The 26,740-nt window shown below is 37.9% G+C and overlaps 1 protein-coding gene across 1 annotated transcript; it reads right to left on the bottom strand.

Moving 5' to 3' along the window:
* Nucleotides 1–201: 201 nt before the first annotated feature.
* Nucleotides 202–26,740, bottom strand: LOC141429079 (transient receptor potential cation channel subfamily A member 1-like; the record flags this gene model as incomplete). Its single annotated transcript, XM_074089302.1, is given in 8 exon segments — nt 202–309; nt 604–843; nt 1,718–2,014; nt 2,431–2,556; nt 5,407–5,476; nt 7,084–7,174; nt 8,035–8,191; nt 26,534–26,740. Coding segments are annotated over 8 exon segments (1,224 nt in total), but the record flags the coding sequence as incomplete, so codon positions are not given.

Below are 26,740 nucleotides of genomic sequence, written 5' to 3'. Positions count from 1 at the left end.
ATTTATAAAGGTGTATTAAACTCAGATAAGTTAATTTTCAAAATGGATAGTATCAAGCTGTTAACATTAAGAAAGGAGACGAAGAAACTTGAAAACTTCGCGGTGTAAGAACCAGATGAACGTATCTGTATTTTGTCAACTTTAAATCCTTCTAAGTTCTTTTACCGCGAATCAAAAGCCAATCGTGAATGTATAACGCACTTTACAATTAGCTGCAAAGTCTTCTAGTCTTCCTCCATTCATCACCACTAGATGCAGAACATTTCGCGAATTGATGTCTTTCAGGCGAATGTCAGCTCCAAGACGGATCTGCAAAAGAGAAATTATGCGATGCCTCATCGTGACTAACAGTTTTTCCAATTTTCACGAACATACAGAAAAAAATTGTTGGAATAATCAGAGTACCAAGCAACGTAAATATTGCTAAATGCCATACCAGATTAAAAGCATCAAGGATTTCAATTGCTTGTAGTAAAATATGATTTAACTTCTAAGAGTAACATCTATGTTTCATATATTTAGTAAAATAGAGACTATTTACAGATGTACTTATATCAGCAAATTTCCGCCAGTCGTAAAAATCTTTTTCTCAACCAAACTTACCAAGGTATGAACAGTCCTCCATCCTGCTCTAGAAGCAGCAAGCAGCAAAGGAGATCTTCTCTCCTTATCCAAAGGGTTTATATCTGATCCTTCAGACACCAGGTAGTCAACTATTTCTGGGTGATCAAACATGGCTGCACAGTGGAGAGGTGTCATTTTCTGAACGTCACAGGACGTCAAACAAGCAAGTTTCTCTTTCGGCTGCATCGTGAACATCAGTTTAACAATTTCCAAGGCACCCTAAAAATAAACTTCAACTTAAAGGTTTTTTCATTTTTATATATTACATAGGCCGCTATTGCTCACTTGTATTTAATAATTTGTTTTCTGTATCGTTTACTATGTCTGGTGTACAATAAAGAGTCTTTGTATTGTTTGTATGTACATTTATTGGTACCATTATAAGTGGTGGTGATCTTAAGGAATTCAGAACCTACGTCATGCTATATTATTATGCTTTCGAATTTGTCTAAATGAACATAATGATACAGCATGTTTACAATTCAGTATAGTCACTTTGATAAGTACATGTAATTAAAGATAAAAGATCACACTCTTATCAAAGACACGAATGACCCATTACGCTTTTCAGAAACCAGTTGACGTCATTTATAAAATAGTGATTCACCAGCAATCAGAGCTACTACGCACTGTCAAGTGATCGTCAACAACGGCAAATTCTATTGGTTGGATGGAACATGCCACTAATTATTGAGTAAGACTTACAACGCACTAGCGACTGTTCACCGGTTTAGTGGAAGTCCAATACTCCATACGCCGTAAATAGATAGTCTAATAGGTCTAAAATCACACAAAATGGCAAACCGATTTTTGCATCCAATGAGCACCGTCACCTGCTGGCCATCGACCGAAGCCCGATGACCACTTACCAGTTTGTAATATGACTTAACCTAACCACCTTGCTACCCGTACGTTACCATTTTACATAAATAGCACTGGTAGGTTAAATTATTTTCTAAAAAAATTTAGTCCTGGCGCTTTGTCGGCCGTTGCCACGGCACGCTTAGTTAGCTCGCTCGGCTCGCGCGCAGCAGTCGCAGTTATACCTAACACTCCACGTAACTAACCACATTCCAAACACAGTGTTCATTACCTGCGCACATGCCAGATGCACAGGTGTTGACAAATCATGCTGCTGCGTAGATATCTTCGCTCCAGAACTGAGACACAACTTGACAGCTTTGATGTCCCCACCATGTACCGCTGAATGTAATGGTACGTTGCCTTCGTTGTCATATAAGGATATCATCTGCTCCCTGGTACATCCTAGGGACTCTCCCCATTGGAGGAACACTTCCATGGTGCGGGACGAGGCGTTTTTGGCAGCCTCGTGGATGGGGTAGTAACCGTTGTTGCAGGGACGCTTGCAAATTGCTCCGAGGTCTGTGATCTAATTGAAAATTACATTTATTTACTAAAATATGTATTTGTTTGTAACACAAGAAATTACTAAAATCACGCACGTTCTGACAGACCTATCTTGAGCCACAACGCGCTTCCTCCTATCCCCTTCCACGACTGCATATTGGGGAAGCTCGGTACTACACGAGTAGAATACGACTGGCTGCCTACATGATGTGTCATCATAGTTTGATATTCGAAGGAATGTGTAGATTCAAACGTATAACATTAAACAGAATTTGAGCAGTCGCTCTTGGACCATCGACATATTGAAATGTATTTGTTGAAGTAAGAATAAAAGAATATATAGTTTAGTGTGTTGATTATTCAAATAGGGCTTTTAAGTGTTGTGGATCGTCTGTCTGCAACAGTACCCCTTAAATGTAGTCACAGTAAGTATATTACCAGCACTCTCGCGCATTGGTCGTGATCATGGATGGCTGCGAAGTGCAGCGCGGTCCTTCCGTGCTCTCCACCCAAATCGACGTTGAATTGGCTTTTGTACTTCGCAAAAGTTTGCAAAACTTCAACCTGGGCAAAGTTTTAAAATGATAAATGAACTAAAAGAATTTCCTTGCTCACCCGCGACCTTGCGATATCTAAGCTTATGCAAAATATGCGTGTTCTTGCAGTTCCTCCACCTCCACACTGTAATAACACACACAAATCACACAAACCCATCTATCACCATCACCACACTACACTGACCCGTTTCGAACTCAACCAGAGCTCATCTTCAGAGTGACACAACCGTACACCATGCTACCAGTTGTTGTTACCAGGTGTTCATTGATATGGACCTCCGCAAAGTAACGCCTGATTCAATATATTATTTAGGGGCTGTTTCACCATCCATTGATTAGAGTTAACTGGCGGTTAGGTGTGATGCCGTCTCTATTTGTTTTGTTCGAATGGACGGAGATGGCATCACATTTAACCGTCGGTTAACGCTAATCAATGGATGGTGAAACAGCCCCTTAAAATGATAGTTTTGAGGCTAGATAGGAAACGCAAAATTTAATTATTTGGTATAAGTAATGGTAATAATGATGATGGTGCTGATGATGTTGATGATCATTATCACCATCACTTATAGGAAATTTTTAAAATATAAGTAAGTTTAGGTTTTGCAGTTGAATAGAAATATCGTCATTTTGCAAAAAAAGTTACAAATCATAGCGACTTTTAGTGGGGAGAAGCGTTGTACAATTTTAGTTAAGTTGTGATTTCAATATAAATAGGAATTACTTCCTATGAATGATATATTTATGTACTCGTGCAGTTAGATCTCCTTATTCTAAATTTCACCTTGTTTCCCGTACGTAACCATCTTGCATAACCAGGACTGGAAAGGACCTAGTATAAATTGTTTTTTAAAACTAAAATGGAGTCTTTTCAGTACCATTTTCTATCTACTATATTAAAAATACTTTTCCGCCATATGACATAGCCGAAGGACACCCTGTATTTGAAGATGATCAGATTGTAACGCTTAGCAATATGGTCGCAAGCCGGGAATTCCACTACTCAGTGAGATATTAAAGGACAAGCGAAACACTTTGAGTGAATTAGCTGCCAATACAAGGGTACAACGCCTTATTCTGATTGACTAGTTATTAAGAAAGTTGCAAATCACAGCGAGCTTTCTTTGGCAAAAGCGAGTTACTTTAGTAAAGTTATGATTTCATTATTTATTTAGTAACTACTCCACAGTAAACAACTACCATAAGTTGAGAAACGTAATATTATTATCTCAAGTTAGATTTGTAGTTCGTACTCTTGCTTCCGACGTGCCGCCTAAAATCGGCTAACTTGGGGCGAAATTCTCCCAAAAGTAAAACAACTACAGTTTTATGGGTTTTAGGTAAAAACCGTATGCTAAAAGTGTGTAGGTTTAAGTAATTTAGTTAGTCAACTTAACCCTTTGCCGCGCCGTGAGAATTTAACAAACAAACTGTTCTGGTCGGTTCGTTCGAGGCCCGCAGTTGCTAGCATTTAACGTTTAATTACTGTATAGTTGAAGTGACACTTCTTTCGCTACATCTATGTGTTAGTTAAGGTACCGTAAGGTCGAATAATTTTGGGCCTGAAGGATAAAATCGAATAAAAAAAGATCAACTTTGCTCACCCGCAACCTTATGATAACTACGTTTATGCAAGAAATGTGTGTTCATGCAGTTCCTCCACCTCCACAGTGTAAGAACACATGTAAGTCCCACAAACCCTAACGTCTAACGTCTGGTAGCGTGGTTAACGGTTGTGTTGCTCTGATGATGAGCTTTGGTTCAAACGCGTCAGTGTAGTGTGGTGGTGGTGATCGATGGGTTTGTGTGATTTGTGTGTGTTCTTACAGTGTGGAGGAGGAGGAACAACACACACATCATTCAGCATTAACAGACATTTCTTACATAAATTTAGCTATCATAGTTAGGTCCCCGGCGAGCAAAGCAATTGTTTCATTCATTGATATGAACTTCGGCAAAGTAACGCCTGATTCAATAAATTGCTTATTCTGAGAAGTAGGCCGCTAAGAACTTCTTTACATGCTACCTTTTTATCTAACCAGCGTTTTTGTATATATTATCATTGCCAAAAAGAAAACGCCGCAAAAAACATGGCAGATTGTCTCGAGAGAAAATTAATTAAATAACCATCATCCCAGCCTATATACGTCCCACTGATGGGCACAGGCCTCCTCTCAGAACAAGAGGGCTTGGGCCATAGTTCCCACGCGGGCCCAGCGCGGATTGGGAACTTCACACGCACCATTGAATTGCTTCGCAGGTTTGTGCAGGTTTCCTCACGATGTTTTCCTTCACCGCAAAGCTCGTGGTGAATTTCAAATGTAACTCCGCACATGAATTTAGAAAAACTCAGAGGTGCGAGCCGGGGTTTGAACCCACAACCCTCTGCTTGAGAGGCGATAGGTCAAACCACTAGGCCACCACGGCCTTTAAATAATACTATGTTATTATTGGAATTTAGGTGTATTTAGAGCGTTTTCACACTATCCGATCCGATATCAGTATCGGACGACGATACGTTATCGGGGCAAGTAAAATGTATTGGAACCGACACCGATATGTTCACGGCACCATCGGACGCCCGTGGGCTGTCGGACGATAATGTTTGTATGCGTGCTATGCGTTTATCTAAAATTGTCTTCGTGTGCGCAGAGCCCGATGCGTGGCAGCCATTTTGAGCCGGCCTTATCGGAACGATTTTGTCGGAAATATGTGAAAGCAGCACATGGTGTCGGCTATCGGATGTCGCCTATCGTCGTCCAATACCGATATCGTATCGGATAATGTGAAAACGCTCTTACAGCGATATCCTTTTAAGCCCTGCCTTTATGTCTAAGCTTAATGAATGACAACTCACCTTGTTCAATTCCGTTGCCAGATGGATTGGTGCTTGGGTCTTTACGTTTCTGATACTAGTGTTCACTTTGCTAAAAGAAAATGAAAAAGAAAACATGAGAAAATTATGGATATACTCACAATCAGAGTGGCTCTTTCCAAAACCCTATTTTGTATGGAAATCGAAAGAAAGAAAGATTTAGTTGGTTCCATAACAGTACCACCACCGTTGCTAATCAATCAATCAAAAAGCTAATCAATCGTGAGCTTTTTCATTTTCAGTGCGTCCTTTACCTTTTTCTTTATCATGCTAATCTTGATTCTTATTTTTACTATTGATTTGGACAAGGACAAAAAGTGTCCCTACTTTTTGTTCGTTATGTGATTTTTTCCATTCAGTTCTATGGGTCGTTACAAAATATACTAAAACCGGCCAAGAGCTCGGTGAATATTTCGCAAGCATATCGTTGAATCGAAAAGTCGTCTTAGTAAACCCCTAATGGTTTTAAAAGACCTATCCAACGATACCCCACACTATAGTGTTGGATGAGAAAAAAAATCACCCCCACTTTACGTCTATGGGAAGTACCATATTTTTTTTTTCAGTTTTCTATTGTACCATTTTGTCGGCATAGTTTACAAAATTGCAGCTTTCTATCATTGATAGTCCCTGGGCAAAGCCGCGGACAGACAGACAGACAGACATGGCGAAACTATAAGGGTTCCGTTTTTGCCATTTTGGCTTCGGAACCCTAAACATGTACCAAATGGTATCGTATGGAAAATTGGGGACATTTTTTCTTGATTACAATGATGCTCGTGATTCTGAGTAAGAACAAGCCAGAATTACCTAGTTCAGAATAAAAAGTAAAGAGTACACTTAAAATGAAAATCTTCAGCCTTATGGTGTTACTTGGAACTTGGCCATAATGATATGGGCAATGTCTTCTTATTACAAGTATTTGTTTTAAAACAACTAAAAATCTAATCTTGCAGTTAATCAAAAATTGATTTTTCATCACACTTGCTCGTAAACAGTGTCATAACATGCAGGCTACCTTGGTTGCAACCCCCCAAATAAAACCCTCGACCTTAATTTGCTTGTCATGAAGCCCGTGGTCGGTAAATGAGTCATTGCGCGTACAAATTTTCTTGTCATGAAGCCCAAGGTCGGTAAATGAGTCCGTGCCCGTACTGATGGTGCTGCGCGCGCTGCTGGGCATGGCGTAGCAGCAGGACCACATGCACACGCACGTTGCGAGAGGGGGAGGGCAGCGCTGCCAAGAGCGTAGCCCAAGGTATCGCAATATTTGGAAATATTATTTTTTTTCTTTTAGAAATAAAAAAAATACTCGCAAATGTGATGAAAAACATTGTATGTCGCACGGGCGGTACTAGAATTACCGCCCTTAAGACACAATGTACTATTTCAGTGCTAACATATTGTATTTTACTGAATATTGGCGTACAGTTTTATTGTGTCATCATTCATCAGCCCTATTGTTGCTGCGCTACGGTTATGGTCTTCATCAGGGATGTAACGGAAGTTGTTTTATCGGAACCGAAAGCGGAACCGGAACGGATGTTTAATATCAAACGGAAGTTCCGACTTAACGGAAACGGAATCGGAGCTCCGTAACATCCCTGTTCTTCATATAGTACGTTCTAGTCTAGTAACCTTTAATGGAAATTAACTCACTGCTGCAGTAAAAAATCAATGGCGTCTAAAGCTTCATTCTCCACAGCTACGTGAAGAGGCGTGTTACCATTATTGTCCTGTGCGTTTAATTCTGAAACAATGAAACCGATTTCATTATTTCCATTGCCATCATCATTATCTTCAGCAGTACGTTATGCTGATCGGTACAAGCCTTCTCTCACTGACGTGGAGTCATCTTGTTGAAGAATAGAGAGATCCGACTGTCATTGTTATGTACAGTGTATCCCGACACGCACACATACTCTGAACACTATACCAGTATGTAGTGTTACATGTAGTGTTAGCATTAGCTCTAAATATAATAAAGCAAAATACCAAACCTAAAAGTTTTACAGTGCTTCTAGTTTCTTAATGGCTTTGAAAGTGGCCGTGTTCTGGCTAAACATGAATGAAAAAGAATGTTGATCCATAACAAGTGCATTTGCATCGAGGACCACTCTGTTCAAATTACTTTCTCTCATGAATCCTGACAGGATCTGTAATTTTCTAATCCACCCGTGTGCGCCAAAGATATTTGTTAATTCTATCGGTACCCACTGCTACTATGGCTCTGAGCCATGCTCCTTGACTGTTTGCCTCAGAGTCAACGAGCTACGGAGAGAGCTATGCTTAGAGTTTCTTTGCGGTATAGAATCCGGTATACGGAAATCCGTCGAAGAAATAAAGTCACCGACTTAGCTGTAATAATAGACAATGGGCCACATCGCTCGAAGGACAGATAACCGTTGGGGGAGAAAAGTTAGTGGCGACCACGAACCGGAAGAAGAAGCGTTGGCAGACCTCCCACTAGGTTGGCTGACGACATCGTGAGAGCTGCGGGCAACCGGTGGATGCAAGTAGCGAGTTGTTCATTGTGGCGTTTTATTTAAGGGGCCCTTTGTTCAGCAGTGGACGTCTTATCATGATGATGATGACTGGAACTATACTCACCCCCGCCGTAGTTGTTGATGATGTGTAGTATGTTGATAGTGTTGCGCGCCGCCGCTTGGTGCGCCACTGTGCGCCCGCGCACGTCCCGAACAGCCAATCGCGAGGGCTCACTCAAATACAAACGGACGAAATCCTCGGCATTACCGCTTTCCGCCGCCTGTGGGACAAAAAAGACTAAAAAGTAAATTATAGCTTAAAAAACTAAACAAGCGGAAAAGAGTTTGTCGGAAACGCCCACGAAATCACTGGACTGACATGCTGATGGACGGACAGACAGACATGGCAATATAAGGTTGCTTTATTGATATTTTGGCTTCGGAACACGTCTTAGTGGTAATGTAGGATAAGCAAATACTGGCTGCCTACAAGTTGGATGTTCATATTTTGTTATTCGAATCAAGAATCAAAATAAACAAAACAGAATTTGTGCATTCAATCTTGGGCTACCAGAACATTAAGTATATTAAGCGGCAATTGCACTAAGTCGTTCGCCACATGATGCGGCGACCGCAAAAGTTTAAAAAACACGGTTGTATAAAGGCCACAATACTTTAATACAGCCACTTTGCACCCGACCAGCACCGCCTCGCCTCGAGCTTTTAGTACCTATTCCTCATATGGATTTGTATGGGTATGCCTGCGCTCACTACATCAACTCCGTAGCGTCACCGGATCGCCTCACTCGGCGAGTGGACCACTCGGTGATAGCCCGCTGCTCGCCGCCATAGTGACTACTAGGAAATTCGTGGACCACACAAGGTCCACTCGTTGTCAACCCGTCGACAATGAGTGGATGCCGAAAGTCGAGGCGGTGCCGGGTAGCTCTAATGAGTTGAGACCTTAAGACGACGTTCGTTGGCCTAAGTAGTTTAAAACAAGTTCGGCGACCGTGTTAGGTGAACGACTCAGTGTAATCGCCGCTTTATGATCGATTTATATCTCTCAAATCATAAATAAAAAAAGATCGAATAAAAGTATGTTTCTTACCTAGTAATATTTTAATACTAAAATTCTTACAGTAAACTGAAAGGAACCCTGTCCCTGACTGCTCCATCATAAGACCCTGGATGCCATTCTCGGCCAAAATACGCCCTACGACAATTTTAACAAGCTCGAACACAGCTACTTTTGTGAGTACCTAGTGTGGTGGTGGTGATCAGGTGGTGATAGTTGGGTTTATATAAAATGTTATTATAATGGATAACTCACGTCTTAAACCGAGTTTAGCTCGACATGTTTCGGGCTATTTCGTAGCCCTTCTTCTCAGGAGCACGCTAACCGGCGGCTGCCGCAACACGCACACTACGCGCCACCGCTCTGCTCGCACGACTGTCCGACGAAACTAACACCGGCGCACAACTACCCGCATTTTTATCGTCATTTTGAGAGGAAGGGCTACGAAATAGCCCGAAACATGTCGAGCTAAACTCGGTTTAAGACGTGAGTTATCCGTTATAACATTTAATATGAGTGAGTCTCACGGTAGTTTCATGTTCAAAATAGTTGGGTTTGTGTGATTTGCAGTTTTTGCATAATGCAGCTATTGTAAATTTCCAAGCAGTCGCCACCCAATAAATTGAGTAAAAGGGTGATTGTCCTTTGGTTGTTTGCTTTGCGCTCAATGCTTGCGGCTTCGAGATAAATTTCGAATTGTTGTTGGAATCGTTTCCATTCCAGATCGAGGTTCATCGATCTAAGATTGATTGGATCCGGTAATCTAATTAACGCTGTATCTGCCATATTGCCTTTTCTTGTGACTCTTGTGATGTTGAGCGCGCTTTTTGCTTGTTTTATACCTGACACATTGTGTTGTTTATTTAATCACTTTAAGGGGGTTGCTCTTCCATACAAACATACGGACAACGCGCATAGCTTCCACGGACATGTTTTCTTAGAGGATTTTTTGAGAATAGTAAATTATGGATATGCTCTTCAAGCAAAATCCAAAAAAAAGTAACTTTATTGCATCAAAAGTGCAGCGTGATGCAGTAAATTTTGATGCATTTTACCATTGTATGAGTACAACTGACAGTGTTCGCAGCGAGCATGTAGTGACATCTTATCTTTGGCGGAATATTTCATTTCGAGTGTGGGGTCAAAAAATCGGTTACGCTTAGATACTCCAGCCATTAGTTTTTGGTGAAATAATTCTTCATAATTTACGAAAAAAACCTGAAAAAAGGAAATATTGATAACAGCGCCATCTAACGGGACATTGCTCATGAGCTAACCAGGAGCGTACCCCTTAAATAAAATACTTTTTGTATCACAAAATAAATCGTTTATCTTATGGCGTGGTTAAGCAAATACACATAGAGCGTAACTGGTGTTACCCACTTTACAATGTCAGCTAAACATTCAAATATCTTCGTTAACTATTTGTAGGATAGGACAGGATACGGTCCTCCTTCGCTCAGTACCAGTACGCTACAGGTATAAAACCAATCAACGTTATCTTGCTTTGCCGGAAATCTTTAAAGTACCACGAAACTGCGCCTCGTTTTTCCAATAACCGTTTTCGATGGATTTGTTTACCACCTTGGATTGGAAAAAATTTCGAACCCTATTGTGGGGGGAGCTCCAATAGAGAGATCTCTCTCCAGGCAGGTGTTATGCCTGGGGACCGAAGTCCGAAGGAAGAGCGTCGGAGCTTGTATATATGCGACCGCGTTGAGAAACTTCGATAGCGCGATGTAGAACATGGTAGGAGTTTCTATTGTTGTTCACTAGATGGCGCTAGGAGTCGCTACACTATCATATTCTTGCTCAATAACGATAACAGTTGACACTTCAGAGGTAGTAGCCGTAACAAGTAAATGGAAGGGCCGTGGACTCTAATTGCCGGTACAAGGCCGTCAAATTGCGCAATTCAACTAACTCACTGATGTAGATGTATATCAAAATTGAACTTTCATCGGTTTTGGCAATTTTTTCGGGAACGTTCTGGCCCTGTCGAAGAGGTAATTGCATTGTTAGCTTGTCTGTTAAGTACGGTTTACCCTTGAAATGTCGACAAACTTTTATTCGAATATCAGTTAAAAGTCAACGTTTCCTATTTTTTTATTACATCGAATATTCGTTATACCGAATGATTAAAACGAGTATTTTTATCAGCGATTTTTAACTTCGGGAAATATTATTTAATTGAAGATATTGTGTTTGGCAGAACTTCAGTTCATTTATTTTATTATTTCATACTTTTGAATGAAATTTATTTTTGTTGCGGTCGCAGTTCTAACCTAACCTACTTTTCTGGTAGCGATTTATTTTATTGGGGTCGCAGTTCTAACCTAAGCTAACCTAATTTCCTAGTAGCGATTTATTTTTGTTGGAGTCGCAGTTCTAACCTAACCTACTTTTCTGGTAGCGATTTATTTTTGTTGTGGTCGCGGTTCTAACCTAACCTTTTTTTCTGGTACCTACCGGTTTATTTTTTAGGGTCACAGTTCTACCCTAACCTAAACTATTTCTGATGTATTATAAATAATTCGTCGAAGAAATAAACAGCAATGTTCTCGAGTCTTGTGTGTTTAATTTTCTATTTAAAGTACAGTCGAGTTCATGAACTTGTGATCAAACTCAACTGTACCTATGTTTGTAATATCCATTATCTATTTAGTATCCATAATGCAAGGTTTGCTTTTACTTTAAACGTTTGGGTAATTAACTAAATGGAACCAAACTTCAGGTACCAGATTTGGTAAATTCAAGGATTTTAAACAATTTACTTATCTGTCATTGTAATACAAACTAAACTAGTGTATTTCAATACAGTAATGTAAATTTTTAGATAAGTAGTTTAATGGGAGAATTTCAATATTTAAGACACCAATTGACGTTGTTTTGTTTACATTTAGTTAAATCCCTATCCAAACCAAGTATAGTTAGAAGTGGCACACGTCCCTTGATATTTATTTATTTAAATTCCGGTGGTAAAACGGTAGGTATCTCCCGGGATTTTTGTAATCAGAGTTCGCCTTCGAAGTTCGAAAATTGAAGTTCGTATCGTACCATCCCTCTTGCGCTCGTATTAAATAGTAAGTGTCGGAGGGACTGAACGACACGACCTTCGATTTTCGAATTTGAACAAGCAACGCGCGACGTCGCCTTATTCTTGAAAATTAAACATTATGCGACCGACGTCACCAATAAAACAAACTCAGGAACTTTCCCGAACACAGCTACGAGTGTGAGCTGAAACATTTGGCTATGTTAGTTCACCCGGATTACCCCCTAGAGCTACCGACAGAGAGGTACCTAATCTGTTCAAACCGAAAGTTCCAGAAGTTTCAAATTCAATATTCTGTCGCTGCAAAACTGCTTTTATTAAATTTACTGTTCCAATCTCTACCCTTATCTAAACTAACCAGCTACCCGTGACTTTACTTACGAGAACTAAGTACTAGATTCAGCAGTTTAATTTGAATTCCAGAATTTACCGCATTGTATGAATTTTCATTATTCTGATGATGGTCTGAAGACTTTACTTTTTATTTGTCTTTAGTTTACGTGGGTTTTTCTATTTACAACAGCTACTTTTAAATTTTATTTTTTATTTTATTCAAGACTATTAAAATTGCAATCGGTGCTATGGGGCAAAAAATAGACTAGGGCTCCAACTAATTAAAATGGTTTGTTCAGTATTCGTCGTGTTCCGAATACGACGTAGGTACTCCAGATTTTTCATTTAAGTATTTGTAAGAGTCTGAGGGGCCCTGATTTCTACTATATTCTTTAAATTCCTAAAACACCCATTTTCTTTCACGCCAACGTGGACTTCTGTCTGGTCTCCCTTGGACCTCTGAGGGTCCACCTGGACCACTTTGGGAACCTCTGACATCATCATCATCTAACGTTTTAAACTTTTTTATTGTAAATCTGTTTAAAAAAAATATATACCTCGTTGAGTTTCTTGCCGGATTCTTCTCAACAGAGGTTTTTCCGAACCGGTGGTAGATGTTTTTTGACAGTCATAAGTGCTTGTTATAGCCTAAATTGAATAAAGATATTTTGACTTTGACTTTGACTTTGACTTTCGTGAAAGTCAAAATACCACAAACAAGACTTATCACACTAAAACACACTAGTAATATTTATTATGTATTTACCTCGACATTTCAACCACATTACAGTGTAATGTTTTAGCGTGATAAGTCCTGTTTGTGGTATTTTGACTATCATCTTCATCATCGTCCCAGCCTATATACGTTCCACTGCTGGGCACAGGCCTCCTCTCAGAATGAGAGAGCTTTGGGCTTAGTTCCCATACGCGAAACTTCACATTCCATTGATTTACTTCGCAGGTTTGTGAAGGTTTCCTTAAGATGTCTTCCTCCACATTCTCTGACATAAAGATTATCAATGAATATCCAGTGTTGCCACAGTGCCTCTCCTAAACTTAGACTTGCGCGAATAGCTAATACAATTTAAGTAGGACCAGGGCGGCCAGCGTTTTCCCAGAGGTAAGACCAAGCTAGATCAATTTGTCATCCCCGAAAAGCCCTCGCATACTAAATTTCATCGAAATCGTTGGAGCTGTTTCCGAGATTATGATTATATCCATACTTACTAATATTGTGTTTGTATGTTTGTCCGTCTTTCACGTCGAAACGGAAGCGGCGGATTGACGTTATTTTTGGAATAAAGATAGTTTATGGGCCAGAGTGTGACAAAGACTACTTTTTATCCCGGAAAAAATGCAGATTGCGAGGTAACAGCGCGCGATAACCTAAGGCCCGCCCGGATTGCTACCACCATCTTGCTCGCTAATCCTGCGGTAAAGCAGCAGTGCTTGCACTGTTGTGTTTCGGCGTGCAGAGTAAGACAGCCGGTGAAATTACTGGCACTTGAGGTATCCCATCTTAGGCCTCTATGTTGGCAACGCATCTGCAGTACCCCTGGTGTTGCAGGTGTTGCAAATGTTTATGGGCGGTGGTGATCTCTTACCATCAGGAGTCCCACTTGCTCGTTTGCCATCCAGTCGAATAAAAAAAATCAACCCGAACAACTCCTCGGAGCACTCCCCGTTGTATATATACGACTATTATACATAGCTCTTTTTTATTCAAGCCGTAGCTATCTTAGAGCTATACGTCCTTGTACCTTAATGAGGGTCTCCACCGCTACCATCAGCTGACGTTCGCAAACGTGCTTGATTGCAAATTAGTAGCTGCACGCGAATTCTTCCAGTGGGTTCAGCCCTTTAGCCAGTTGCCTTGGCAAGTCAATTCCATACAACTTGATGAAATTAAGGGGTACCAACTAAATTGGATAGCGAGTTGTTATCAGCTGTTCATACAAAACGGTGCCCTTAATTTGTTAGTCGCACGAAACACGACGAATTGTATGGTGCTATAGTCCGAGCGACAACTGAAAATTGTTCATATCATAATTGAAAAAATTCTCGATGTTTCGATCTTTTCCATTTAATACAATTCGATTATGAAGAACTAATGCAATTCCTACAGCTATCTACCCGAAAGTAGGTATAAGTAATGGCGATGTTTCTTTTAAAATTTAACTTTGAAACATATTTTTTTTACTGACTACTTATGTTAACCATATTTGCATTGTCATAAAACTTACATATGTAAAGTAAATATCAAACAAACCTGACTTCTAGAGTAGGTCAAAATTAACCTGCAAGATTCAACCCAACAAAAATAATAACACAAACTGGTCAGGTCAAATAAAAGCTTGTAATAAAGGAAAAAACAAGTTATAGTTAAGCTAAAAGCATGGCTAAAATGCTATTTTCTCCGGCTCAGTCTCTAATGTAGCTAGGTTTTAATCGCTTAAAAATGTGTAATTAAAGAGACGATGCCTCAAGAAAAACATTATTTTAAATATGCCCCATAATTAAGTAATAATTTAGTAAAAGGTACGTAAACAAAAACAATGTGCACTTTAATAAATAGAAGGATAAAGGGAAAAGCTGTGATCGGTTTTTCGAGGAAATATAAATGGAGTTTTTTTTTTATTTGACTGGATGGCAAACGAGCAAGTGGGTCTCCTGATGGTAAAAGATCACCACCGCCCATAAACATCTGCAACACCTGCAACACCAGGGGTATTGCAGATGCGTTGGCAACCTAGAGGCCTAAGATGGGATACCTCACGTGCCAGTAATTTCACCGGCTGTCTTACTCTCCACGCCGAAACACAACAATGCAAGCACTGTTGCTTCACGGCAGGATTAGCGAGCAAGATGGTGGATGGTGGCAAGATACTATAAACAAGGACACTTTATTTAACACCAAAACATATGAACAAGTAGATACATATAAATTTTCCAAGGTTAACAATAAGCGGCCTTTAGAATAGAAAGTAGTAAAAATACGATTCAATTCCTTTTATTATTAGTTCAGTGGGAAGTACTAAAGTGTTTGATCACTTGTCCTTTTTAACAACTATCACTCGGACTATCCAATAGTGCATAATCGCGCGATCAGTCACACGGTTCATAAAGTGCATTTTATAATTGGTTTGGTAATTAATAAATTACTTTAACCCCCTGTGGAAAAAGGGGTGACTAGAGAAATATGACAAAATAAAACGTAACACTTAACGAGAACAATAGAACAATAACATTAACGTGTATTGGAGGTACCCTAAAAAAAATTGTTTTTTTGTTTTTTATTGTAACATTTTGTCGGCATAGTTTACATATATATCCCTGCAAAATAACAGCTTTCTAGCACTGATAGTCCGTGAGCAAAGCCGCGGACGGACGGACAGACAGACAGACAGACATGGCGAAACTATAAGGGTTCCGTTTTTGCCATTTTGGCTCCGGAACCCTAAAAAAAAGGTGACTATGTGTTTTTTGCTTGGACCCTTCAAATAGATCTAATTAGCACATTATCGAAATCCATTCATCCAAATATTAAAGGTAAAAATGAACATAATATGTTGATATGCAAATATTATTTGCATATTTATCACAAAAATTCCGAAATGAACTCGTAAAAGTGTTTCATGGCAATGAAAAATGTCACGCCATTAAAGTTATATTACATATTTGAATACCATCATATTATCTCAGCCGAAATTAAAGTAATATCGGATACCTACCTTAAAAATTACAATTTACCCTACATGCTGTATGTTAACAACATTTTTAGTAGATATTTACAAGTAATTTTCGTAGTTTCGACGACCGGATGCTCAAGTGGTTAGAGAACCTGACTACGAAGCTTGAGGTCCCGGGTTCGTTTCAGGGATCAGGCGATCCTTTTGATCGTTTGCCCCTATATTTTATAAAAAAAACATACATTTCAAGTTAAATAAAAGCCTTTAAAACCGGCCTTTTCTTTGCAAATATTACGTAAACTTCAATTAAAAAGTTTACAACTGTTATTACAGAATTTTGTTTATATTTTAAAGAGACCGTCCCTGGCGGAGACTGGGTATAATTAAAAACTTTGTATTTCTTAACGCTTATAATTATTACAAATAAGGAAATCTTACCTAATAACGTTTACCACGATTGTCCTTTTAAATAGCAATTGTTGTGTTCTTGTTATTGTATGTAGGTATCTATGTAAGCTTTATACTGTACAGTCAAGTGAAAAAACATTGTATATTCTGTGACAAAAATACGTATATCTCAAAACACTCAAAAATATGTTACCACGGTAACCACGGTCTTATTACATCGGAATAATAAGAGTGTGGTACACATTTCTGAAGGGTTATATAAGTCCATATTTTTGCACTCGATTGTACATAGAAGAAATAAACACAATCGACAAACGTTGAGATACATGTACAAAGGCAGACTTATCCGTTTAAGGAATCTCTTCTGAGGAGCAATAAGTTAGGCACCGACAAAAAGTGAGTTTACAGCCAAAAATAAAGAGCAAAGATACAATACTTTCGGTACGCAGATACCTATACAGATCTGTTCACTCACGAAGGCGCGCCCCTCCACATTTTATAATTGTAGTATCCGTAAAAGTCTTTGTGTGCGTAGCTCGAAGTCGTAATGACTTTTCCTTTGAAAAGGATCCATTGTGGCCCATGAATTAAATTCCTTGACTGTACATGCACCGGACACTTGTCCGGCGACTTAATTTCGCCGGATGGATCGCCGCCTCCCCTCGACGCGACGGACACCGGTCCGGCGTAAGAAAGGCGGTCATCTATGCCAGTGTATGTAGACGCTACCGGACTAATTAGCCATCTACTTGCTGACATTCATTCGGTAAAAATATTACATGTATACAAGGCCGTTTATAGACGATCCGTTGTCTGGTGGAAACGGACGTCTACAAGCGGCCTAACAAACCTTAACACACTCTAAAACAACGGACGTCTACAAGCGGCCTAACAAACTTTAACACACTCTAAAACAACGGACGTCTACAAGCGGCCTAACAAACTTTAACACACTCTAAAACAACGGACGTCTACAAGCGGCCTAACAAACCTTAACACACTCTAAAACAACGGACGTCTACAAGCGGCCTAACAAACTTAACACACTCTAAAACAACGGACGTCTACAAGCGGCCTAACAAACTTTAACACACTCTAAAACAACGGACGTCTACAAGCGGCCTAACAAACTTTAACACACTCTAAAACAACGGACGTCTACAAGCGCCTAACAAACTTTAACACACTCTAAAACAACGGACATCTACAAGCGGCCTAACAAACCTTAACACACTCAAAAACAACGGACGTCTACAAGCAGCCTAACAAACCTTAACACACTCTAAAACAACGGACGTCTACAAGCAGCCTAACAAACCTTAACACACTCAAAAACAACGGACGTCTACAAGCAGCCTAACAAACCTTAACACACTCAAAAACAACGGACGTCTACAAGCGGCCTAACAAACCTTAACACACTCTAAAACAACGGACGTCTATAAGCAGCCTAACAAACCTTAACACACTCAAAATTCTCTAAGCTGATACTGTAGGGATAGCACTACAATTGCGGGTTGTGACTTTACCATGTAATAGACGAAGACAGTCGAACAGATTCCTACCTTTTATTATGACATAAAATTTGAATACATGTGTATTCTTACCACGTGTTCGTACCGTCTCTATCGCTAGTAAATTTGTACTGTTTTCGTGATAAAGTATACGCAGAGCATCAACATAAAGTACTACTATTTCCAAGATATACAGCATACAGGTTGAGTACTGAGTCGTGAGACGTAATAATTGAAATCAGTTCTAAGTATAATGTTTTTTGTTAGCTGAACTTTTGTTGATCATTTAAGGCAGGGGTCACCAAATAGTTTCTTCACGGATCCAGTTTAAAAAACCGGCCAAGAGCGTGTCGGACACGCCCGAAATAGGGTTCCGTAGCCATTACGAAAAAATTAAGTAATATTTTTCTAAGAATTTCGTATTTTGTACAGAATATTCCAAGTTTAGGTATATTTTATACCTTAGGCTGCTATTTATTCTTAAAGTACTAATAATTCTCAAGAAAACTTAACCGTTATAGTTTTTCTTGTAAGTTTTATATACTTACTAACATCCTGATTTTTTTCAAATTTTTCCACCCGCCTCGCTCGATTTTATTGAAAATTAGCACTTTAAAGTTGAATATTTTGCAAACAGATCACTAAATCGAAAAATAGTTTTAGCAACCCCCTAATGGTTTTAAAATACCCATCCAACGACATCCCACACAATAAGATTGGATGAGAAAAAAAATCACCCCCACTTTACGTCTATGAGAGGTACACTAAAAAAATATATTTTTGAAATTTTAACTGTACTATTTTGTCGGCATAGTTTACGTATATATTCGTGCAATATTACAGCTTTCTAGCATTGATAGTCCTTGAGCAAAGCCGCGGACGGACGGACAGACAGACAGACAGACATGGCGAAACTATCAGGGTTCCATTTTTGCCATTTTGGCTACGGAACCCTAAAAATATGATCGCGGTCCGATCGTCCGTTTTCAAATCGACGACAACTAAGACAATCAACTATGCGTGGGAACTATGGCCCAAGCCCTCTTGTTCTGAGAGGAGGCCTGTGCCCAGCAGTGGGACGTATATAGGCTGGGATGGATAGACCAATAAAGTTATTAGGAAGTGGGGTTTACACAGTACTCAAACGATTTTACTTGTATTGTGAAAGTTCAGTTTAACTATTAGCGACATGTCCCGACCCCCACAAACCGCTGGTGGGGGCTTGTAAAATCCTTGAACGCTATTTGTATTTAAAATTGCTTAATTCGCTTGGCGCTGCGTCACAATTTAGAACCTTTTGATTTACATAATCGTTGGGATTGGGCTCCGGTTTAAGATGGCAACATCATCATCATCATCATCGCTGGGCACAGGCCTCCTCTCATGAGAATGCTCGGGCCGCCATTCCCACGCGGGCTCAGCGCGGATTGGGAACTTCACAATCGCCATTGATTTGGGCACATAATTTTTACAACTGTCATTAAAACATTAAGGTTCTTATGATCAGTTGAAAAAAAAAATGGGCAGTTATTTAAATTTTTTGGTGGATGGTAAATTACCATACAGGGTTAAAAAAGATTTAAGCAGTTTAATAACTGATTGGCCGGTAAAGTTTTCACACACACACACACACACACACACACACACGCACGCACGCACGCACCACGCACGCACGCACGCACGCACGCACACACACACACACACACACACACACACACACACACACACTCGCACACACTTTAAATACAACTTTAAAGTAAGTTTATACTTATTTATATTACTGGGTACTAGTTATTTGTTTAATGGTACGGGACGTATTTCTGTCTGTAACCAAATCTTACGAATCAGATTTGATCTAGTTAAAGTCACACAATAAATTAGTTTTATAGTTTACAAAATATCTATTTATTTATGTAGTTTTATGTAGTTGATGGTGTGTAGTATGTCTTTATAACGGTCCGAGGGTTGCCGACGGTGCTGGCTGAAAATCAGCGCTGGGGTGTTTTTAACGCTTCAGCATTATGCTGAGCCAGTGTCCGATTCACAACCGCAATGACACATACCTTTGTGTTGTTTTTTTTTGTACCTAATAATTTTGTTGTCTTGTGTTGTGAATAAATGTATTTTCTTTCTTTCTTTCTTTAGTTTATAGGTAGAGTCATTCACGATGAGACGTGCCGTAGTTCTTATTACAATGTCATTAATGTCTAATTTTGTCAAAATCACGCGTCTTCGTGGATGGCACTAGGTTATAGTAGTCGAGTGAATAAGACATTGCAATTAATGTCTACGAAAAGGCTGTTTTTTGAGGTTTCTTTTTAGAAATGATTATTTAGAATGTGGAATGTAAACCTATGGTATAGTTTTACCTTTTAGGTATACTTTTATCTAGGTGATGTGCCAAAGGAAACTTTCCAAAATTGCGGAATTTTTCATATAGGAAATTTTCAGAAACTTCCCACAATTTTGTATGCGGATTGAAACTTTCCGTTTCTTAAATTAAAACTTCCTGTAGTTATTTCTTGTGAAATTTTCCAGAAATTTCCGAGAACATTTACAACTTCTTCGAAAATTTCCGCAACTTTTATCTAACTTTTATGATACTTATACTTTAAAGTTCAAATTTATTTTTGCTTGTTTAAATAAGTACGGTACCCTCAGTGTGCGACTCCGTGCGCTTGGCCGATTTTTACATCAGAAATAAAACATAAGATCAAGTGGGAATGCACCCTTATTGTTCCAATGTGATTTACAGTGAACCGAGTAATGACTAAATTCCTTACTCATTGAAAACCTTTGAGTTCCTCTTTTAAGCTATTATCAACTTAATAACAAGCGCATAAGGCACAAAATGACTCCTCAAAACACCTAAATTTCCTTTTAACCACCATTTTATTATAAACCTTAAAATGGTCGCTTTAAAGTCTGAATTTGATTAATACTTAATTTTACCTTTTAAGTGAATAAGATCGTTCAATTAAAAGATAGGTTGTTTCTGTTTGATGTAAGCAAATTTGAACTATAAATCCCAAAGTTAGGGAACAAAATCGTGTATTTTAGGAAACGTAATTCAATTGAAGTGTGATTGGGTATAAGTACTAATAAGTAGGTACACAGGGCATCACAATGTCTCTCGTTATCTTTAAGTGACACTTCATGAATTAGCCTGGTGCAACCTAAACCAGTTTTTACTGAGAAACACCAGTTATAACCGGTTCAAACTGGATTATACCAACTTGGAAAAGCTCAATAACGGGTGTTGTACGAGTGCTCGTCACCGCCCCAATAGTAGGCATCTTTAATGTCATTAGCAGTAGAGATGACAGCAGGGTGTTGTCTATAGGGCATATTAGGCAAAGCTCTGCGCAGGGGGCGACACTAGCGCAAACTTCCATGACAACGTCAGTTCTCTTTATATTTTGTCGCCATGACGGATTATGACCGAAGAGTATTACTTATAGAAATCATGACATATTTATGGGTAACAGAATAAATTATATTTACATCGGTAGTAGCGATAGAGCTATATTTCCAAAAATGTAATTGAAATAATATGATAGCATAGAGTACATAATAAGTATTGCGGCATCCTACATCTCATTTAAAAACACTACATTTAAGATACTCAAAAAACATATAAACCATAAACATATTATGGTATCTGCTAGTGCTGCACTCTGGCGGGATAAAATTGCAGTAATATACCCTATTGGTAGCGTGTTGACTACTGTTTGACATTTTACTGCTCAGTATCTGGGCGACCGAGCTTTGCTCGGGCTAAAACTCGTTAAATGAAAACGATTTTGTTTCATAATATTTGTCAGTACTTATGTAACTTTATCATATTTTTGGAATATAGGACTGACTTATTTCATAAGAATAAATCTAGATGAAGCCTTATCCGTAGATCCAGCCATCAATCTACATTCCAATCTAATACCTTCCGCGTGAAAGAGCAAACTGAAAGAGTCAAAAGAATCAAAAGAGTGAATGTGTAAGTCGAAAACTTTCGTATCTAATATATAAACTAGTAGGTTAAACCATTAAAACCACCTGAATTGATATTCCGGGATTTATTTCCCATGGGAATTACCCAAAAATTACATTGTGAATTTCATTAATTAACACACTATATAACCCACTCGTGTCAAAATTACCCCCGTACCTAATATGGAAAATGTGGTTTCAGTTAAAAATATGCTGAAAGTTTAATATGTTATAGATTTCAAAATCCTGAACAAAAGTCTCTAAAAAACTAAACTAAACTAAAATGAAAGGGACTCGGAAACAGAGGCCCTTAGAGACTTCTGTTCAGGACTTTGAAATCTATAACATATTAAAATCTCAGGATATTTAACTGAAACCACATTTTCCATACCTTGGGTCCGGGGTTCTAGAGATTTTATCCCTATACCGTGGGAATGTCTGGATAAAAAGTAGCCTGTGTTATTCTAGACGTCCAGCTATCTGCATACCAAATTTCATTAAAATCCGTCCAGCCGTTTTAGCGTGAAAGAGTAACAAACATACAGACATACAAACTTTTTCATCTATAATATTAAGTAGGATAAAATAGGGTTCCTCTGGTTTTTTCGAATATAATTTTTCCAACTACGAGACTAGAATGAGAGTGAGGAAATATTATGATATTCACGAGTTCGGAATCAACTGGCATTATTATTCACAACGGGCTTTGAGCTAGGTTAGCCTGTGATTTTATTTTTAAATGCCCCGATAAATCCAAGGTCCTAGGCGAATCCTAGGTTTTAAGGTCAGGAACAAAAGAATAGTAGATTAGAGCATAAAACGAGCCATTTTACCCGAGACGTTCATATAGCACCCGAGCTGGTACGGCGAGGGTGGAGAGACACGTCGAGGGAAAAATGGGTTTAATGCTCAAGTTTTAAACTCGGCTTTTCACTTTGATTGACAGAAAATTAAATAGCAACAGTGGAAGCAATTTTTCACGTACTAGGTACCCATTTATTTTTCAGACATTTTTTATAAACTTCTAGTTTTACATAAAATTAAAATTATTCTAAAAAAATTTTTTTGTGGCTGTTGACACCTAATTACTTTGGTCTTAGACGAAGATATTAATTTATGCACTAGAGCATAAAAAGTCATTTTATGTCGCCTCGATCCAGCATAAACACGAACTTAACGAGCATGAGAAGTGAAAAGTCTATTTTTGAGTATTTTTGCTGCCCCCGCGGCTTTGCTGTTTTTGTAACGTTACAGGCACGCTTTAGTGTCGCGTACAGTCAACGTCATAAATAAGTGATCATTTCTGTACTTTGTCGCTTTCAGTCGTTACACAATTTCGTATGGTTTTTCAATCATGACGTCATGACTTTTATGACGTTGACTGTACTAGCTTGCCACCCCGTATTCCATGGGTGTCCTTATGATCAAAACATGCTGTCTCACTCACAACTTTTTTTTTGACATTACCATTCTCACTAAATTAGTCCTGACAGTTGCAAACATAGCGTTTGTTAAGGTATGTATGTATATAAACTCTTTATTGTACAAAAGAAAAGAAACAAAACACAATTAACAATGAAGTTACAGTAGGATTACTTGGAGTTAACACTTGACAGATGGGCGTGCCTTCAGTCAAATTTCAACTTTGACATCATACAAATAAAATAGTTTTTACATAATCTGTAAACGTGGGTAGCGGTCTACTATAAATGGCTTTATTTGTATGGCGTCAAAGTTGAAAATTGACTGAAAGCACGCCCATCTGTCAAGTGTTAACGTCAAGTAATGGTACTGTAACGGAAAACAAGAAAATCACGGTGTATAGGCCCAAATGATGAATAGAAAAATAGTATAGATAGATAAATAGGTAGATTCATTTATCAAATTGTTTTGCATTTCGTCACGTTTTGAGACAGAGTTAACTGGTTGCAATTAATCTTATGGTTATTTAAAGTCGACGACAACAGCATCTTAAACAATGAAAATGTAAACAAAATTTTCAAATTGGATTATTAAGTTTCATTGCCGCCGCACTCAAAGACTTCTATTAATTAAGTTTCCAAGATGTTTTTCTTGATCGAAAGTCTAGTAGACATTTTAATAAACGCATTTTTTTTAAGTCTACATATTGAACTTGATTCGAAGAATTCTGCAACAAAGTACAGTTTAGGTATATTTTACTAAGAAATACTAATTAGTTACGTTTTTGCTTCATTACATTAAAATCGATAGACGGTTAAAATAATTGATAGACACCACCTATTTTAGCTTGCTTTCCAAAAATAACCCAAAAACTTAATAGTAACTTGACCTGAAATGTTTACTTGGGAGACCTTATATGTATACCTTTCACAAATTAATTTTATTTTGATTGTAGAAGCAGTCTACTGCGTAGATAAAGTTAAAATGTTCAGATTTAGGTTCTGAGCTAAGGGACCACAATATATCCCTTTAATTTTCATGTAATTTTTTTCCTTAATTTTATATTGTAATTTATATGTTTTTTATATGTAATTTATGTATTTTTTTTGTTTAGAAAAAATCGATTTTGTGTCAAGTTTCTTGCGGCGCATTCTTCTTGGCAATGATGGTCTTTTCGAAAGCGCTGGTAGTTCAAAAAAGTGACGTGTAAAAGTGCCCTTTATGGCCTACTTGTAGAATAAATGTTTTGATTTTTTGAATTTGGTTTGTAAACCAATTAAAACAGGCGTTACTTTGTGGAGGCCCATATTAATGAACTATAAGTAATTATTTTACTCAACCGTGACGTTGAATATTCATTGCTTAGGTTTCAAAGTAAATGTGAAAGTTTGTGAGTGAGTGAGTATCTTTATTACTCCTTCACGCTGAAACGGCTGGACGGATTCGGATGAAATTTGGTATGTAGATACCTGGACATCTGGGATAAAACATAGGCTACTTTTTATCCCGATATTCCCACGGAACAGGAAAACAATCTCAAAACAACAACCGCTGGCTTAGGGTCATGAAATTTGGTATGATTGTTTTGAATGTAACGTCAATGAAAACCACGATTCAATTTTCGGGAATTTTGACGGGAATTTTTAAAATCCCAAAATTTTAATTCAGCTGCTGGATCTAATGATTTACGTGTGCAAAGATGCGGGTAAACACTAGTAGTTCATAAGTTTCACAGTCATTTAGTAGAAATGTTACGCGATTTAGATTGTCTCTATTAAATGTAATCACCGTCTACATCCCGTAATCAATATATTTAATGTATATAAACTTGAATTTATCAAAAATGTTGTTTTTAACACTAATTAATATTGACGTGACCAATAAAATTTATTCCTTTATCCATGACGACCGGATGGCCAAGTGTTGGAGAACCTGACTACGAAGCTTGAGGTCCCGGGTTCGATTCCCGGCCGGGGCAGATATTTGCGTGAATAACACGAATGTTTGTTCTCGGGTCTTGGATGTTTAAATATCTATTTAAGTATGTATTTATCTACATAAGTAGGTTTATCCGTTGCCTAGTATCCATAGTACAAGCTTTGCATAGTTTGGGACTGGGTCAACTGGTGTCAAGTGTCCCATGATATTTATTTATTTAATCATTTATTCATTAAATTCATATAAGAAATTAAGGTAATATAAACATGAAATAATATTAGGTCTAGTAAGTAAAATTTAATTATGTCTAAGCAAGGTTACAAATGTAACCTGTCTTTTAGACAATAAGTTATCTAAGACCTTTTAGAAAAAGTATGTAAAAAATGTAAGTAGGTATTTTGTGCATGTTAGTTTTTAGCTGTAAACTGTTCTGTATGGTGCATGATTCAATAAATGTATTGAGCGTTTTACCGCCAACAAACTGATAACAGTTTGGCGATATCAAAATTTAGTCTATTAGCATGTGCCGTTTGATTAAATAAATTAAAAAAAAGAGAAGCGATAATATAACTCGAGCATTTTAACTTAGCATTACAATATCTTAAAACATACTACTTTTTTACTTACATAAGAGAGTAATCCAAATATCTAAGTTTCTTAACATATTTAATTAAAATGGTTGAAGCTACTTTTTTGTTTTGAATTGAAACCTTTTGCTAATTATGTATGAACTAGAACACTTGTTACGGAATTTTAAAATGGCTTAAATTATCTGCGCATTAACAGTAAGAATAAGGCCAATATTGTTTTAAGATCTCTTAATGTTCACGGAAATAAAATAAAACTCATTAATTTTGAATTTAATCACACTTGACCGGTATTTTAAATTTTATTCTAGTTTTAATGTAAGTTGTCTATAATTAGTTAAAGATTAATCCAGTTAAAGATCTATTTTTAATACGATAAATCATTTAATATTAAAACCACCAAAATCATGTTATTTAATTTTGTTTCTGATAGTGATATAAATATGTTATATTTGTACATATTTACATGTGTTTAAAAATAACAGGTAAAATTTATAAATTCAAAATTTTACTTAAATCAATTTGTTGAATAAAAATTTAATTTGCCATAGTAAACTTGCTCTAATTATTAAAGTTCCGTTTTCAAAAAAAGCAAATAAAAAAAAAACTTACTTGCAATATCTCTTCAGCCGAAGCCCTGTCCAAATTCGCCAACCCTAGCATTTTCGACCAATGGCGAGGCAGTTTGATCGCGCCACTTTTTAAATTCTGCAAATTCCTCAACCGCTTGGAACTATTAAAACCCATATTGAACTAAACCAATCAAACTTTAATTATGATTAAATGATTAAACATGATTTATCTGCGGAACGATGCGGA

This window comes from Choristoneura fumiferana, chromosome Z (genome assembly GCF_025370935.1).
Source record: "Choristoneura fumiferana chromosome Z, NRCan_CFum_1, whole genome shotgun sequence".
NCBI classification, from domain to species: Eukaryota; Metazoa; Arthropoda; class Insecta; order Lepidoptera; family Tortricidae; genus Choristoneura; species Choristoneura fumiferana.
This window is presented reverse-complemented; position numbering and strand designations above follow the sequence as displayed.